We start from the raw sequence: 17,192 nt of genomic DNA, 5'->3' as shown, positions 1-17,192 counted from the left end.
AATAATGGATAAATAAAAAAAATAAAAAATTGTTGAATACTCGTTTCTGATTGGTTAGAACGGCATTCTAGAATGGACATTAAAACCAGATAACGGAACAGTTGGAAAAGATATCGGGACACCTTGCAATCATGACGCAATAAGCATTGCAGCCTGCCAGTAGAAAATATCCAGGTAAAAATACATATTGTACAAATTACATTGTCTACATAACTTGTCTGCAACGAAAATTGAAACATTGTAACAACTATCAATTTGGGTCCAGCTGGAAGCTCACACTAGCAAACTTGCAACATTGCATGAAATATTATTTCCTGCGCCAGTAAGCTCAGGACAGATACTGCTGTAGGCCGTTTGCACAAGAGATACGAGCTCAGGACAGATACTGCTGTAGGCCGTTTGCACAAGAGATACGAGCTCAGGACAGATACTGCTGTAGGCTGTTTGCACAAGAGATACGAGCTCAGGACAGATACTGCTGTAGGCCGTTTGCACAAGAGATACGAGCTCAGGACAGATACTGCTGTAGGCCGTTTGCACAAGAGATACGAGCTCAGGACAGATACTGGTGTAGGCCGTTTGCACAAGAGATACGAGCTCAGGACAGATACTGGTGTAGGCCGTTTGCACAAGAGATACGAGCTCAGGACAGATACTGCTGTAGGCCGTTTGCACAAGAGATACGAGCTCAGGACAGATACTGGTGTAGGCCGTTTGCACAAGAGATACGAGCTCAGGACAGATACTGGTGTGGGCCGTTTGCACAAGAGATACGAGCTCAGGACAGATACTGGTGTAGGCCGTTTGCACAAGAGATACGAGCTCAGGACAGATACTGGTGTAGGCCGTTTGCACAAGAGATACGAGCTCAGGACAGATACTGGTGTAGGCCGTTTGCACAAGAGATACGAGCTCAGGACAGATACTGCTGTAGGCCGTTTGCACAAGAGATACGAGCTCAGGACAGATACTGCTGTAGGCCGTTTGCACAAGAGATACGAGCTCAGGTAGGTCTATTTTATGATGTTTTCACTTGATCAGGACATGTCATTTTTACATTTTATGCTGAGTGGTTATCGAAAGGGAGAGAGAGAGATCTAGAATGATTTTTCAAATACATTGAAGAACTATTGTTATTCTCAATGGATGTAAAAACAGATGTTGTTTGCTTGCTGTTTGAGGTGAAGAAAATATGACTTTGAGAAGCTCCACAGGTCATTAGTGGTGTTGCGTTAAGCCAATCAGAAATACTATCAGATCACCATGTGGGCCCATTTACAGTGGCTTGCGGAAGTATTCACCCCCTTGGCATTTTTCCTATTTTGTTGCCTTACAACCTGGAATTAAAATGGATTTTTTGGGGAGTTTGTATCATTTGATTTACACAACATGCCAACCACTTTGAAGATACAAAATATTTTTTATCGTGAAACAAACAAGAAATAAGACAAAAAAACAGAAAACTTTTCACCCCCCACCCAAAATCAGTACTTTGTAGAGACACCTTTTGCAGAAAGGCTGCAAGTCTCTTGGGGTATGTCTCTATAAGCTTGACACATCCAGCCACTGGGATTTTTGCCCATTCTTCAAGGCAAAACTGCTCCAGCTCCTTCAAGTTGGATGGGTTTCTGCTGGTGTACAGCATTCTTTAAGTCATACCATATATTCTCAATTGGATTGAGGTCTGGGCTTTAACTAGGCTATTCCAAGACATTTAAATGTTTCCCCTTAAACCACTCGAGTGTTGCTTTAGTAGTATGCTTAGGGTCATTGTCCTGCTGGAAGGTGAACCTCCGTCCCAGTCACAAATCTCTGGAAGACTGAAACAGGTTTCCCTCAAGAATTTCCCTGTATTTAGCGCCATCCATCATTCCTTCAATTCTGACCAGTTTTCCAGTCCCTGATGATAAAAAACATCCCCACAGCATGATGCTGTCACCACCATGGTTCACTGTGTGATGAGAGGTGCTGGGTTTGCGCCAGACATAGTGTTTTCCCTGATGGCCAAAAAGCTAAATTTTAGTCTCATCTGACCAGAGTACCTTCTTCTATATGTTTGGGGAGTCTCCCACATGCCTTTTGGCGAACACCAAAAGTATTTGCTTATTTTTTATTTAAGCAATGGCTTTTTTCTGGCCACTCTTCCGTAAAGCCCAGCTCTGTGGAGTGTACAGCTTAAAGTGGTCCTATGGACAGATACTCCAATCTCCGCTGTGGAGCTCTGCAGCTCCTTCAGGGTGATCTTTGGTCTCTTTGTTGCCTCTCTGATTAATGCCCCCCATGCCTGGTCCGTGAGTTTTGGTGGGCTTTTGGCAGGTTTGTTGTGGTGCCATATTATTTCAATTTTTTTATAATGGATTTAATGGTGCTCTGTGGGATGTTCAAAGTTTCAGATATTTTTTTATAACACAACCCTGATCTGTACTTCTCCACAACTTTGTCCCTGACCTGTTTGGAGAGCTCCTTGGTCTTCATGGTGTCGCTTGCTTGGTGGTGCCCCTTGCTTAGTGATGTTGCAGACTCTGGGGCCTTTCAGAACAACATATATACTGAGATCATGTGACAGATCATGTGACACTTAGATTGCACACAGGTGGACTTTATTTAACTAATTATGTGACTTCTGAAGGTAATTGGTTGCACCAGATCTTATTTAGGGTCTTCATAGCAAAGGGGGTGAATATATATGTACGTACCACTTTTCAGTTTTATTTTTTTATAATAACTTTTTTAAACAAGTTATTTTTCTCATTTCACTTCAACAATTTGGACTATTTTGTGTATGTCCATGACATGAAATTCAAATAAAAATCCATTTAAATTACAGGTTTTAATGCAACAAAATAGGAAAAACGCCAAGGGGGATGAATACTTTTGCAAGGTACTGTATATGCCTACATATGCCAGGTAGCCTATAGGCCTCCTTCTATACATAATCAGGTGCATGTTCTTACTCAACATTGACAGGAGCACTCCAAACAAAATACAATGACTAAATTGACAAAACTCGTAAATGGAATGAAATTAACCAAAACTTGTTTCTCACAAGCATAGGTTGTACTCTCTGCAAACACCGTGTCCACTCCGACAACGAGAACGGTACAAGACTGTAATAATAATATATTGATTGCATTAACAGAAATTACCGTAACCAAACAAACATTGTAGATGATAAATTATAGGAATTCATTGTAAATGTACTACTGGTGATATAGAAAATGGAGAATTGATATACACTAACAATCAAACACAAACAATTCACACAATTAAGTTATAAAACATTGAATGGGACAGATTGTCGGGAGAGAGCTAACTGCTTATAGTCTACCCTCCAAGTTAGTTCTATAACTAACTGCTTATAGTCTACCCTCCAAGTTAGTTCTATAGCTAACTGCTTATAGTCTACCCTCCAAGTTAGTTCTATAGCTAACTGCTTATAGTCTACCCTCCAAGTTAGTTCTATAGCTAACTGCTTATAGTCTACCCTCCAAGTTAGTTCTATAGCTAACTGCTTATAGTCTACCTTTCAAGTTAGTTCTATAGCTAACTGGTTATAGGTTACCCTCCAAGTTAGTTCTATAGCTAACTGCTTATAGTCTACCCTCGGCAACATACTTAGTAATTCTGTTGATTGCTGTTGCCTAGCTACTTTACAAGTGGAGTTTCCACGTCGAATGATTCTTAGTTGGAAGTTCAACTGATTTAGTTTTTGATACCTCTGGACAGAAAATAAAACCAGTTTGTCATTCCAATTAAATTCAAGCCATTGCTGTTTTAGTAAGTAACTTTGTGAGAGCCTTGTAGGGATGAAACCCAGGGAGCAACAGAACATTACCCATTTAGAAAAGACAGCTACCCATTTAGAAAAGACAGCTACCCGTTTAGAAAAGACAGCTACCCATTTAGAAAAGACAGCTACCCGTTTAGAAAAGACAGCTACCCGTTTAGAAAAGACAGCTACCCATTTAGAAAAGACAGCTACCCGTTTAGAAAAGACAGCTACCCGTTTAGAAAAGACAGCTACCCGTTTAGAAAAGACAGCTACCCGTTTAGAAAAGACAGCTACCCATTTAGAAAAGACAGCTACCCGTTTAGAAAAGACAGCTACCCGTTTAGAAAAGACAGCTACCCATTTAGAAAAGACAGCTACCCGTTTAGAAAAGACAGCTACCCGTTTAGAAAAGACAGCTACCCATTTAGAAAAGACAGCTACCCGTTTAGAAAAGACAGCTACCCGTTTAGAAAAGACAGCTACCCATTTAGAAAAGACAGCTACCCGTTTAGAAAAGACAGCTACCCGTTTAGAAAAGACAGCTACCCGTTTAGAAAAGACAGCTACCCGTTTAGAAAAGACAGCTACCCGTTTAGAAAAGACAGCTACCCGTTTAGAAAAGACAGCTACCCGTTTAGAAAAGACAGCTACCCGTTTAGAAAAGACAGCTACCCATTTAGAAAAGACAGCTACCCATTTAGAAAAGACAGCTACCCATTTAGAAAAGACAGCTACCCGTTTAGAAAAGACAGCTACCCATTTAGAAAAGACAGCTGCCCATTTAGAAAAGACAGCTGCCCATTTAGAAAAGACAGCTACCCATTTAGAAAAGACAGCTACCCGTTTAGAAAAGACAGCTACCCATTTAGAAAAGACAGCTACCCATTTAGAAAAGACAGCTACCCGTTTAGAAAAGACAGCAGCTAATTCCTGTTCTAAATGCTCCAGCCTTTTACTCATGAGCTGTACAAGTAAACACAGAAATAGGCTTTTACCGTTCAGCTGTCCACTGAAACTAGCCTTAACGATTGCACTTAAAGAGATGCTTTTGAAAATGTTATATTCTGTTAGGTTTTATGTTTTGTCTTGATTCTGGACATTGTGATTTCACTGGAAGTCTATAGGCCTACGATGTCTTGATATGACTTAGCAAGACACACACAGGAAAAGACAGGGGCCAACAAGACTGTCTGTCCCATTACTACCAGACAATGTACAGTACATCTCATCAGACAGCAGTCGGCCACCTTCTGTCACAGACAGTCATTTTAGGGTAGAACGTATCGTAACTCCTCAAAACTGTCACCAGAAAGAATGTGTATCACCACGAGATGTGTCAGTGCCCGAGTCAAACTCTGTCTAGAGGTGAGAGGCTTTAGCAATCATTCATTATTTTTTCTCTGGATTTTAGTGGAAGAGCAATGACCCTGAATTAATGACAACTGCTGTTATAAAAGATGACCGCTAGCTATTGTCACATACCACATAGCAGCTCAAAGCAGGAAAAGGCAGCAATCCTACTGTACAACAGACTGAAAAGCATCACATCACATCACATCACATTACATTACATTACATTACATTACATTACATAACATCACATTACATCACATCACATCACATCACATCACATTACATTACATCACAATACATCACATCACATCACATCACATTACATTACACAACAAGGAGCTCAAACAAGGAGCTCAATCAAGGAGCTCAAACAAGGAGCTCAAACAAGGAGCTCAAACAAGGAGCTCAAACAAGAAGCTCAATCAAGGAGCTCAAACAAAGAGCTCAAACAAGGAGCTCAAACAAGAAGCTGAAACAAGAAGCTCAAACAAGGAGCTCAAACAAGGAGCTCAAACAAGGAGCTCAAACAAGGAGCTCAATCAAGGAGCTCAAACAAGGAGCTCAAACAAGGAGCTCAATCAAGGAGCTCAATCAAGGAGCTCAAACAAGGAGCTCAAACAAGGAGCTCAAACAAGGATCTTATGCTGTAATATCCTGATGGAACAGAACAGGGGCTTGTTTTCAGCTTGACGTACACCACCGATGATCATAACGAGGATACTACAGTATCTGTGGGAAATCTGATCCCGACACGCCTACAGAACATGTTTTATTTTGATCTCTTCTTGGTTGGACAGAGACATGTTGCACCCATCTCCTCCTCTTTTCTCTGCTGTCTGAGATGGATACTGAGAGCCTTTGATTGATTTGCTGTGTGATAAAGGAAGGGGACAGAAGCAGGGGATTGATAGAGTAAGCTGTTGTAAAGGAATTGGGTTACGCGGATCCAGAGGATGTTGTGAAGCCTTAAACAGAACCATATCTACACACTGACTGACGAGAAACTCAACAACTGGGAAACTTACTATGGATTTCGGGAAGCTTTGCCTGACGTAATTATTTGTCAGTCTTAGAAGAGATTAGACATCATGATTCTGACTAAGATGTTAGTGTACAGAGGGCCCGATGGGGGCACGCGCTCCGTGACGTTTCAGAACGGCTACAGGGTCAAGATGGACCAACATCAGCAGGCCGTGGAGAAAGAGGACCGGGACAACCTGTGTCTTCCTGCTTCCATTTCATCTCCTACTGGGGTAAGACCTGCTTCCATTTAATATCATACTCTGGGGTAAGACCTGCTTCCATTTTATCTCCCACTGGGGTAAGACCTGCTTCTATTTTATCTCCCACTGCGGTGAGACCTGCTTCCATTTCATCTCCTACTGGGGTAAGACCTGCTTCCATTTCATCTTCCATTGGGGTAAGACCTGCTTCCATTTCATCTCCTACTAGGGGTAAGACCTGCTTCCATTTCATAACCTGCTTGGGGTAAGACCTGCTTCCATTTCATATCCTACTAGGGGTAAGACCTGCTTCCATTTCATATCCTACTAGGGGTAAGACCTGCTTCCATTTCATCTCCTACTGGGGTAGGACCTGCTTCCATTTCATCTCCTACTGGGGTAGGACCTGCTTCCATTTCATCTCCTACTGGGGTAGGACCTGCTTCCATTTCATCTCCTACTGGGGTAGGACCGTAAGACCTGGCTAGACAATGTAGGACATTATTAGTAGGATGTAATATAAATCCAGAGGTTGTTTTTTTGTGCCTGGTCCAAAAACTCCTCCACTGCCGGCCACCATGTCAGTTGGAGAAAGAGATAAGGAGAGAGAGGTCATGTCGGGAAATTCTCTAACATCAATACAAAAAATGAGCATGAGGAAGTGAGACATTAAATGGTTCATGTTGTATTTATAGATTATAGATATTGGATTTACTGCAGCGTCTTTCATCTGTAACGTTTTTGTTACCAAAGGCAGGGAATATTTCACGTGATTGTTTACTCTTGGGGCTGCGGTTTAGCTAACGAATTTGACAGATCAATGTGATTATTTTATTTGAAAGGAAACGTTTAAATTCCTTTCAACACCTCATGTGCATTCACATTGCATAGCGGGCAGCCTATCAGAAGAGTTGGAGGCATGGCCTATTGGGGGCGGGACTTCCAGTTTGTTATTTCTGGTTACCTGTCATTCCAGGTAATGTGCTATGTTTTTTTAAATATAATTATATGTTCATTGCCAGCTCTGAATCTTCAATGACATAAAGAGCCTAGAAAGCCTAGAAAGGTTTCCATTGATCAGACGGTCACCATTTGGTTACAAAATTGTACCCATACTGTAAAAAAAATTCTGGTTGTTTTTAATAGTAACTTACTGGCTGCTAATTCAAATCAAATCAAAGTTAGCTGTAAGCATGGAATTAGAATAAAATGGACATGAACCTTCTTAGGATGTAATTATGGACAGCCATTTTGGGACTTGGTCTTCCACGGTTTGCCAGTGCTATGATAAGATAGTGTGTAAAATAATGAATTTGATTAATTTATCTCCACTGTATGTTTGTTAGCTAGCTGGCTGATATAGCTGCCATTTTCACTGCATTCTGGAACTTTGAGGTTTCATGACATAGCCCTTCTAGTAATTTAGTAGGATCTCTATAAGTCACTGTAAAGAAAAAGGTACAGGGCCTCCTGAGTGGCGCAGCGGTCTAAGGCACTGTATCGCAGTGCTGAGGTTTCACTACAGCCTTGGGTTTGATCACAGCTGGCACAGTGTTTTCTGGGTTAGGGGAGGGTTTGGCCAGCCGGGTTGTCTCATCGTGCTCTAGCGACTCCTTGTGGCAGGCCAGGTACCTCGACTTCGGTCGTCAGTTGGATGGTGTTTCCTCCGACACATTGGTATAGCTAGCTTCCAGGTTAAGCAAGCAATGTGTCAAGAAGCAGTGCGGCTTGGCACGGTCGTGTTTCGGAGGACGCATGGCTCTCGATTTTCGCCTCTCCCGAGTCCGTAGGGGAGTTGCAGCGACAAGACTGGCTGCCAGTAAATTACAGTGCAGTTAATGTGACAGTGTTATGTAAAGAAAGTGTTTCAAGCCATTTTTTTATGTTATGGAACCAATATTTGATGAACAGGAAATTAAGAAATGTAAGAAATTTGGATAAGTTATTCCAAAGTGAAACATCTACTTGGTATATATATATTAGTGAGTATTTATGTTATTTAACCAAAGGGGGAATTTGGTTTGAGTGACAAAAATAGGTTACAACTTGAAATATTGGTTTGTTAATAATCAAATATAACAGCATAGAATCATATATTTGGTATCGACAAATGTTGTTTATTTCAATTGAGAACTAATTTACTTGTAACCAGTTGACACATTTTGTTGTAGGTTGATCCAAAGAGTAATTTGTTTACAGTGCAGGACTCAGTGCAGGAATCAGAGTGAGTCGTGAACACCATGGTACACAGCTCTGTGCTGGTAGAGTACATATAAGAGGTTTTAGTGGCCTAGAATTGTGCACTATTGGAATGTTTTTTTTTAGTAACTTTCTGGGATTGACACTGACTGTGTCAGTGTGTCATTTTTGTTTTAAGGGCATTTCATTCACTATCCAAGCTCATTATGAGTTACATAATGTGATGTTATCATTTAGGGATTTATGGACAATAATCATTGAGAAAGGAGGAAAATACAATTATAAAACAAATGTCAATAAATGTCCTCAGTGACTCAACGTTGGCAACACAGCAGGTTTACGTCTACAGTGCATCTGCTGCAGTACACAGTTATCCCCAGCAGGGTATTGTGGGATTGAAATACAGTTGCCATACTGAAACAGCCTTCGGTGCTATAACAATAAGCAATTAATTATTTCACATCCATTTGTTGGATGATCAGATTATACTCTGTGTGTGTGAGAGAGAGTGTGTGTGTGTGTGTGTGTGTGTGTGTGTGTGTGTGTGTGTGTGTGTGTGTGTGTGTGTGTGTGTGTGTGTGTGTGTGTGTGTGTGTGTGTGTGTGTGTGTGTGTGTGTGTGTGGCACAGATCTTTGAAGGTAATGATGCAACAGCTTGTGGCAATTCACCTTTGACCTTGAGCTCTTGGAAGGGTACTTAGATATTATTTTTTTAATGGCTACAATGTGGGATTATTTGACGTCATGGCTGTTGACCCGTCTAAACTGGGCCGGTCCACCTGTCTTTGGTCTGACTAATCCAGGTTTTCATCTCTTGCTTGTTCACTCTTTTAGTCCTTTTAGTAATGAAAAATGATTCTGGTAGATGCTTGTGCTTTGTGATTTAGTGAGTCTCCTGAGATTAAAACTCTGTACGAGACATTGGCATTGTATTTATTCTTCAGAAGATTCTTTGATGCAGACTGTGTTGTTTTGAATAAGGTTTTTAAATACTTTTTTTTTGGTAGTTTCTGCTACTTGCTTCTCTGCTGCTGTTTTGAGAGGCCTATACCTTGGTTGTGCTTTGGTGCTGCTAATTTTTTTTGAAGGGCTCTTTAGTTTGTTATTAGCCATGAGTCCATTAAAGCTTTTAACGATGGATGAAGGCCTCAAAGGTATGCAATTTGGTTTGCTGTGATTTTACTGGCTTTACTGTGTACAGGCGAATAACAATGACTTGATGTAAATAACATTTGCAAAGAATTCACTCTGAGTAACTTGTACTTTTCTCTTACACAGGCTTACGGTTTTTAAGGGCCTTAAGATTGATACAGTTCTCAGAAATCTTACAGTTTTTGAATATATTAAAAACAAGGTAAGTGCATTTTAATTTTCTCCACCTTCAGTGTATTTAGGTTAAGTAGAATTAGATTTGTATTAGTATTTGTATTAGTATTTGTATTAGTATTTGTATTAGTAGTATTTCAAATATTTGCATGCGCTATGTTATGACAGTGTTTGTAATTCTGACTTCATTTGTGATGAATATTGACACAGTTTTACAATTATACAATAGATTTACTGGCTCTTCTGATACTGCGGGCGTTTTAATGGACAGTAGCTACTGGACATGTGTTAAATATAGAACTTCATCTCGGAACTTGTGCAACTTTGTTATTGGATTTTTTGTTATTGACAGCTAGTCAAGTGAGCATGGCCTACTTTCAGTCCTGCTGGATTACTGGGGGAACAGTTTGGTATATTTCTGTCATATTTGGGGAATTAAAAAATGTACCGTATTATATTATATTGTACTGCTATGATAACAAGCAAATCATATATTTTACTTTTAAAACCTAAAGTGATTACATGTTTAGTATTGTTCTATATGATGTATAATATATCCTATATTCAATTTTTCGTCAATTCCAAATTGATACTGAATTGATGATTCTGCTCTTGGAAACCTATTGGACATCATGCAACATGATGAATTATATCATTTACCTTACTGCTTAGAATTAAAGCTGGTGATGCACAGATGTCAGGAAGAGCTTATAGCTCAACAAAATGCTTCAGAATAATCCCCAGACTCATTAACTGTGATGAAGGTAAGGGCAGAGCAGGACAGAACAAACAGTGCATAAATGGACTGGGGTCAGGCCAGACTAATACTGGACAGGACAATGCAAGTCACTGTAACATTACCTTAGGAATACACAGTAAAGACTGTAATATTACCATAGGAATATACAGTAAAGACTAACATCATAAAATTGTTGTTTTGTTGCTGTTACATAATATTGTGGGTTGAGCAGCTCAGTGTGTAACCAGATATCACCCTTTATCCTAAAGGAGGTTCTGTAACCAGATATCACCCTTTATCCTAAAGGAGGTTCTGTAACCAGATATCACCCTTTATCCTAAAGGAGGTTCTGTAACCAGATATCACCCTTTATCCCAAAGGAGGTTCTGTAACCAGATATCACCCTTTATCCTAAAGGAGGTTCTGTAACCAGATATCACCCTTTATCCTAAAGGAGGTTCTGTAACCAGATATCACCCTTTATCCTAAAGGAGGTTCTGTAACCAGATATCACCCTTTATCCTAAAGGAGGTTCTGTAACCAGATATCACCCTTTATCCTAAAGGAGGTTCTGTAACCAGATATCACCCTTTATCCTAAAGGAGGTTCTGTAACCAGATATCACCCTTTATCCTAAAGGAGGTTCTGTAACCAGATATCACCCTTTATCCTAAAGGAGGTTCTGTAACCAAATATCACCCTTTATCCTAAAGGAGGTTATGTAACCAGATATCACCCTTTATCCTAAAGGAGGTTCTGTAACCAGATATCACCAGATATCACCCTTTATCCTAAAGGAGGTTCCGTAACCAGATATCACCAGATATCACCCTTTATCCTAAAGGAGGTTCCGTAACCAGATATCACCAGATATCACCCTTTATCCTAAAGGAGGTTCTGTAACCAGATATCACCCTTTATCCTAAAGGAGGTTCTGTAACCAGATATCACCCTTTATCCTAAAGGAGGTTCTGTAACCAGATATCACCTTTTATCCTAAAGGATGTTCTTTAAACAAAATCCCCGGTAGGCATTTATAGTGCAAGGGAATATAGTAACAACTGGAGAAACCAAACTACTTTTTGTTATGTTCATGACTGTATTACGGCACTGTTTTGACAAACAGGTCGATTGAAGTGCTACCGGCATTTTATTACCAAATATGGATCCTGTACTCGTACACTTCAACTTTCACAAGGCAGGTCTTTTGGTGTTCAACACTATCAATGTTCATTGATATTGTCTGGCTCTCTTGTTTTCAATAGCAATTCCATAAAACTGGTGAACTTGTGTTCAATCTTCATAAGCACATGGCTAACAGCTGCAGGCTTCATACATTTGGTGAGTTACCCAGCACCATAAAGGCGAAACAGAAGAACTATATGATTGTAAATATTCAGTCTCTGACACATCTAACAGACATCAATTTAAGTAAAGTATTGTACAACCTAGCCCCTTTAATACTGCAGTGGGCTAAATCAGGGTCACACAGAGTGATTCTTGGTAGTCTTAAACAGATCTACTTTGAAATAAAAGTCTACACCTCACACACATGGTTTAAAAAGAAGAAGACACCTGGACCATGTCAGATGTAGAGTTGAAATGTTTTCCATTTTGAGTTTGAATCCCAATATTACACTTTATATACATCACAGAAGACTGAAATATAACAAAAACCGTTTGATATAGAAACATGGGATTTTCAGAAGGTTTAAAACAAATAATGTTTATTAATTAGGAAATTGTGAAAAATATGAATAACATTCCACCCATGGCGCCACTAGAGGGAGGATTGGTCATTTGACTACAGGAAAAGGATACAGAGATATCCTACAGAGAGATCCTACAGAGATATCATACATACAGTAGATATTCTACAGAGATATAGCTACAGAGATATCCTACAGAGATATAGCTACAGAGATATCCTACACAGATATCCTACAGAGATATCCTACAGAGATATAGCTACAGAGATATAGCTACAGAGATGTCCTACAGCGATATAGCTACAGAGATATATCCTACAGAGATATAGCTACAGAGATATAGCTACAGAGATATAGCTGCAGAGATATCCTACAGAGATATAGCTACAGAGATATCCTACAGCGATATCCTACATACAGTAGATATCTTACAGAGATATCCTACAGAGATATCCTACAAACAGTAGATATCCTACACATATATCCTACAGAGATATCCTACAGAGATATCCTACAGAGATATCCTACAGAGATACAGCTACAGAGATATCCTACAGAGATATAGCTACAGAGATACAGCTACAGAGATATCCTACAGGGATATCCTACAAACAGTCGATATCCTACACAGATATCCTACAGATATAGCTACAGAGATATCCTACAGAGATATCCTACAAACAGTAGATATCCTACACAGATATAGCTACAGAGATATCCTACAGAGATATCCTACAGAGATATCCTACAGAGATATCCTACAGAGATATCCTACAGAGATATAGCTACAGAGATACAGCTACAGAGATATCCTACAGAGATATCCTACAGAGATATCCTACAGAGATACAGCTACAGAGATATCCTACAAACATTAGATATCCTACAGAGATATATCCTGTAACTATACAAAAAATACAGTTACAGAAAATGGCTACAGTACTTTGATGCATGTTATAACTGTGGAATATGTATGAGTCTGTTTTTAAAATGTGTAGGGCCTCTAGATGGTAGCATAGTCATTGCTTCTGAAAATGTAAAAGTTCCTTACAGTTCTGGAGTCAGTACAAGGTGTGAGTAACAAAGTAACTAAGAAATAAATGAGTAAGTAAGTAATAAATCAGATGAGTGAGTGAGAGTGAGTTAGTAAATTATAATACAAGATTGAGTACATGAAAAAGGCTCTCTGTTCCTCTCTTTCAATATCCAGTATTGTGACCTTTGTTCTAGGTGGAAAACTCAGGGGATCCTTGGGAAAACTTCCAAAATTCCCAGTCACTTTCCTACTGGGAATGTGTCTACTTACTGATGGTTACCATGTCCACTGTGGGCTATGGAGACGTGTACGCCAAAACTACCCTGGGACGACTTTTCATGGTGTTCTTCATCCTCGGTGGTTTGGTAAAACCCCCTCTTATTTTATTTCTACCTAACCCGCTTATATGCTTCATGCATACGATCACACCTCCAGCCATCACGATACCTGTCCACTGCTGCTCTTACCAACAGCTGGGAAGTCTCTGCACTTCAAAAGCCTGTTGAAAATCAAAGCTCTATTGTTGTCTTGTAGTTGATGTTTTTCCGTGGCTGTTTATTATTGTCAAGTTCATTATATTTGTAAGTATTATACGCCCATAGTACTTATTAAATAATAATTGTACTGGCCTCCCGGGTGGCGCAGTGGTCTAGGGCACTGCATCGCAGTGCTAACTGCGCCACCAGAGTCTCTGGGTTCGCGCCCAGGCTCTGTCGCAGCCGGCCGCGACCGGGAGGTCCGTGGGGCGACGCACAATTGGCATAGCGTCGTCCGGGTTAGGGAGGGTTTGGCCGGTAGGGATATCCTTGTCTCATCGCGCTCCAGCGACTCCTGTGGCGGGCCGGGCGCAGTGCGCGCCAACCAAGGGGGCCAGGTACACGGTGTTTCCTCCGACACATTGGTGCGGCTGGCTTCCGGGTTGGAGGCGCGCTGTGTTAAGAAGCAGTACGGCTGGTTGGGTTGTGCTTCGGAGGACGCATGGCTTTCGACCTTCGTCTCTCCCGAGCCCGTACGGGAGTTGTAGCGATGAGACAAGGTAGTAATTACTAGCGATTGGATACCACGAAAATTGGGGAGAAAATGGGATTAAAAAAAATAAAATAAAAAATAAATAAAAAATAATAATAATAATAATTGTACTGAAGGTATACACATTTACATGTATTGTTATATTTTGTATAGTTTTATTTCTGAGTATATACTGCATTTCTATATGGTTCAAAACGAGTAAGATTGGTTTTATAATTCCCCGCTGTTAACTTAAGTAATGTGTGGTTTCAGATCACTCAATGCTTGAGGTCCCCTCCCCAAATTCCAACAAACACAGTGAAAGGAGTGATCTATAGACCAGCGCGATGGTCAACATGGCACATCAGTTTAGACCAGTTACACACAACACTTAGCATGATGCAACCAAAACCATTCAACTATTATTATGTTGATTTGACTTGATTATTTCTATTTGGGATAACAATGGAAGAAGGCTTAGTTCAGACTGTAGTACAGTACTACAGTAGTTAGTTCAGACTGTAGTACAGTACTACTACAGTAGTCAGTTCAGACAGTAGTACAGTACTACTACAGTAGTCAGTTCAGACAGTATTACAGTACTACTACAGTAGTTAGTTCAGACAGTAGAACAGTACTACTACAGTAGTTAGTTCAGACAGTAGTACAGTACTATAGTAGTCAGTTCAGACAGTAGAACAGTACTATAGTAGTCAGTTCAGACAGTAGTACAGTACTACAGTAGTCAGTTCAGACAGTAGTACAGTACTATAGTAGTTAGTTCAGACAGTAGTATAGTACTACAGTAGTTAGTTCAGACTGTAGTACAGTACTATAGTAGTTAGTTCAGACAGTAGTACAGTATTACTACAGTAGTTAGTTCAGACAGTAGTACAGTACTATAGTCGTTAGTTCAAACAGTAGTGCAGTACTACAGTAGTCAGTTCAGACAGTAGTATAGTACTACAGTAGTTAGTTCAGACAGTAGTACAGTACTATAGTAGTTAGTTCAGACAGTAGTGCAGTACTACAGTAGTCAGTTCAGACAGTAGTATAGTACTACAGTAGTTAGTTCAGACAGTAGTATAGTACTACAGTAGTTAGTTCAGACAGTAGTACAGTACTACAGTAGTCAGTTCAGACAGTAGTACAGTACTACTACAGTAGTCAGTTCAGACAGTAGTACAGTACTACAGTAGTCAGTTCAGACAGTAGTACAGTACTACAGTAGTTAGTTCAGACAGTAGTACAGTACTACAGTAGTATAGTACTACAGTAGTCAGTTCAGACAGTAGTACAGTACTATAGTAGTCAGTTCAGACAGTAGTACAGTACTACTACAGTAGTCAGTTCAGACTGTTGTACAGTACTATAGTAGTTAGTTCAGACAGTAGTACAGTACTACTACAGTAGTCAGTTCAGACTGTAGTACAGTACTACTACAGTAGTTAGTTCAGACTGTAGTACAGTACTATAGTAGTTAGTTCAGACAGTAGTACAGTACTACTACAGTAGTCAGTTCAGACAGTAGTACAGTACTACTATAGTAGTTAGTTCAGACAGTAGTACAGTACTACAGTAGTCAGTTCAGACAGTAGTACAGTACTACAGTAGTTAGTTCAGACAGTAGTACAGTACTATAGTAGTCAGTTCAGACAGTAGTACAGTACTACAGTAGTTAGTTCAGACAGTAGTACAGTACTACTATAGTAGTTAGTTCAAACAGTAGTACAGTACTATAGTAGTCAGTTCAGACAGTAGTACAGTACTATAGTAGTCAGTTCAGACAGTAGTACAGTACTACTACAGTAGTTAGTTCAGACAGTAGTACAGTACTACAGTAGTTAGTTCAGACAGTAGTACAGTACTACAGTAGTTAGTTCAGACAGTAGTACAGTACTACAGTAGTTAGTTCAGACAGTAGTACAGTACTACTATAGTAGTTAGTTCAAACAGTAGTACAGTACTATAGTAGTCAGTTCAGACAGTAGTACAGTACTATAGTAGTCAGTTCAGACAGTAGTACAGTACTACGACAGTAGTTAGTTCAGACAGTAGTACAGTACTACAGTAGTTAGTTCAGACAGTAGTACAGTACTACAGTAGTTAGTTCAGACAGTAGTACAGTACTACAGTAGTACAGTATAATAGTAGTCAGTTCAGACAGTAGTACAGTACTACAGTAGTACAGTATTATAGTAGTCAGTTCAGACAGTAGTACAGTACTACAGTAGTACAGTATTATAGTAGTCAGTTCAGACAGTAGTACAGTACTACAGTAATACAGTATTATAGTAGTCAGTTCAGACATTAGTACAGTACTACAGTAGTACAGTATTATAGTAGTCAGTTCAGACAGTAGTACAGTACTGCAGTAGTTAGTTCAGACAGTAGTACAGTACTACAGTAGTTAGTTCAGACAGTAGTACAGTACTACAGTAGTTAGTTCAGACAGTAGTACAGTACTACAGTAGTTAGTTCAGACAGTAGTACAGTACTACAGTAGTTAGTTCAGACAGTAGTACAGTACTACAGTAGTTAGTTCAGACAGTAGTACAGTACTACTACAGTAGTTAGTTCAGACAGTAGTACAGTACTACTACAGTAGTTAGTTCAGACAGTAGTACAGTACTACAGTAGTTAGTTCAGACAGTAGTACAGTACTACAGTAGTACAGTATTATAATAGTCAGTTCAGACAGTAGTACAGTACTACAGTAGTTAGTTCAGACAGTAGTACAGTACTACTACAGTAGTTAGTTCAGACAGTAGTACAGTACTACAGTAGTTAGTTCAGACAGTAGTACAGTACTACTACAGTAGTTAGT

General features: G+C 39.8%; 1 protein-coding gene across 1 annotated transcript in view; it reads left to right on the top strand.

Moving 5' to 3' along the window:
• The window catches only part of LOC120029580 (calcium-activated potassium channel subunit alpha-1-like), a 108,848-nt gene that overhangs the window by 6,373 nt on the left and 85,283 nt on the right, over positions 1-17,192 (top strand). The window contains exons 3-5 of the mRNA XM_038974855.1: positions 9,826-9,901; positions 11,878-11,953; positions 13,552-13,722. Coding sequence (XP_038830783.1) covers positions 9,826-9,901; positions 11,878-11,953; positions 13,552-13,722 — 323 coding nt within the window. The remainder of the gene's footprint in view (positions 1-9,825; positions 9,902-11,877; positions 11,954-13,551; positions 13,723-17,192) is intronic.

This window comes from Salvelinus namaycush, chromosome 35 (assembly GCF_016432855.1).
Source record: "Salvelinus namaycush isolate Seneca chromosome 35, SaNama_1.0, whole genome shotgun sequence".
NCBI classification, from domain to species: domain Eukaryota; kingdom Metazoa; phylum Chordata; class Actinopteri; order Salmoniformes; family Salmonidae; genus Salvelinus; species Salvelinus namaycush.
This window is presented reverse-complemented; position numbering and strand designations above follow the sequence as displayed.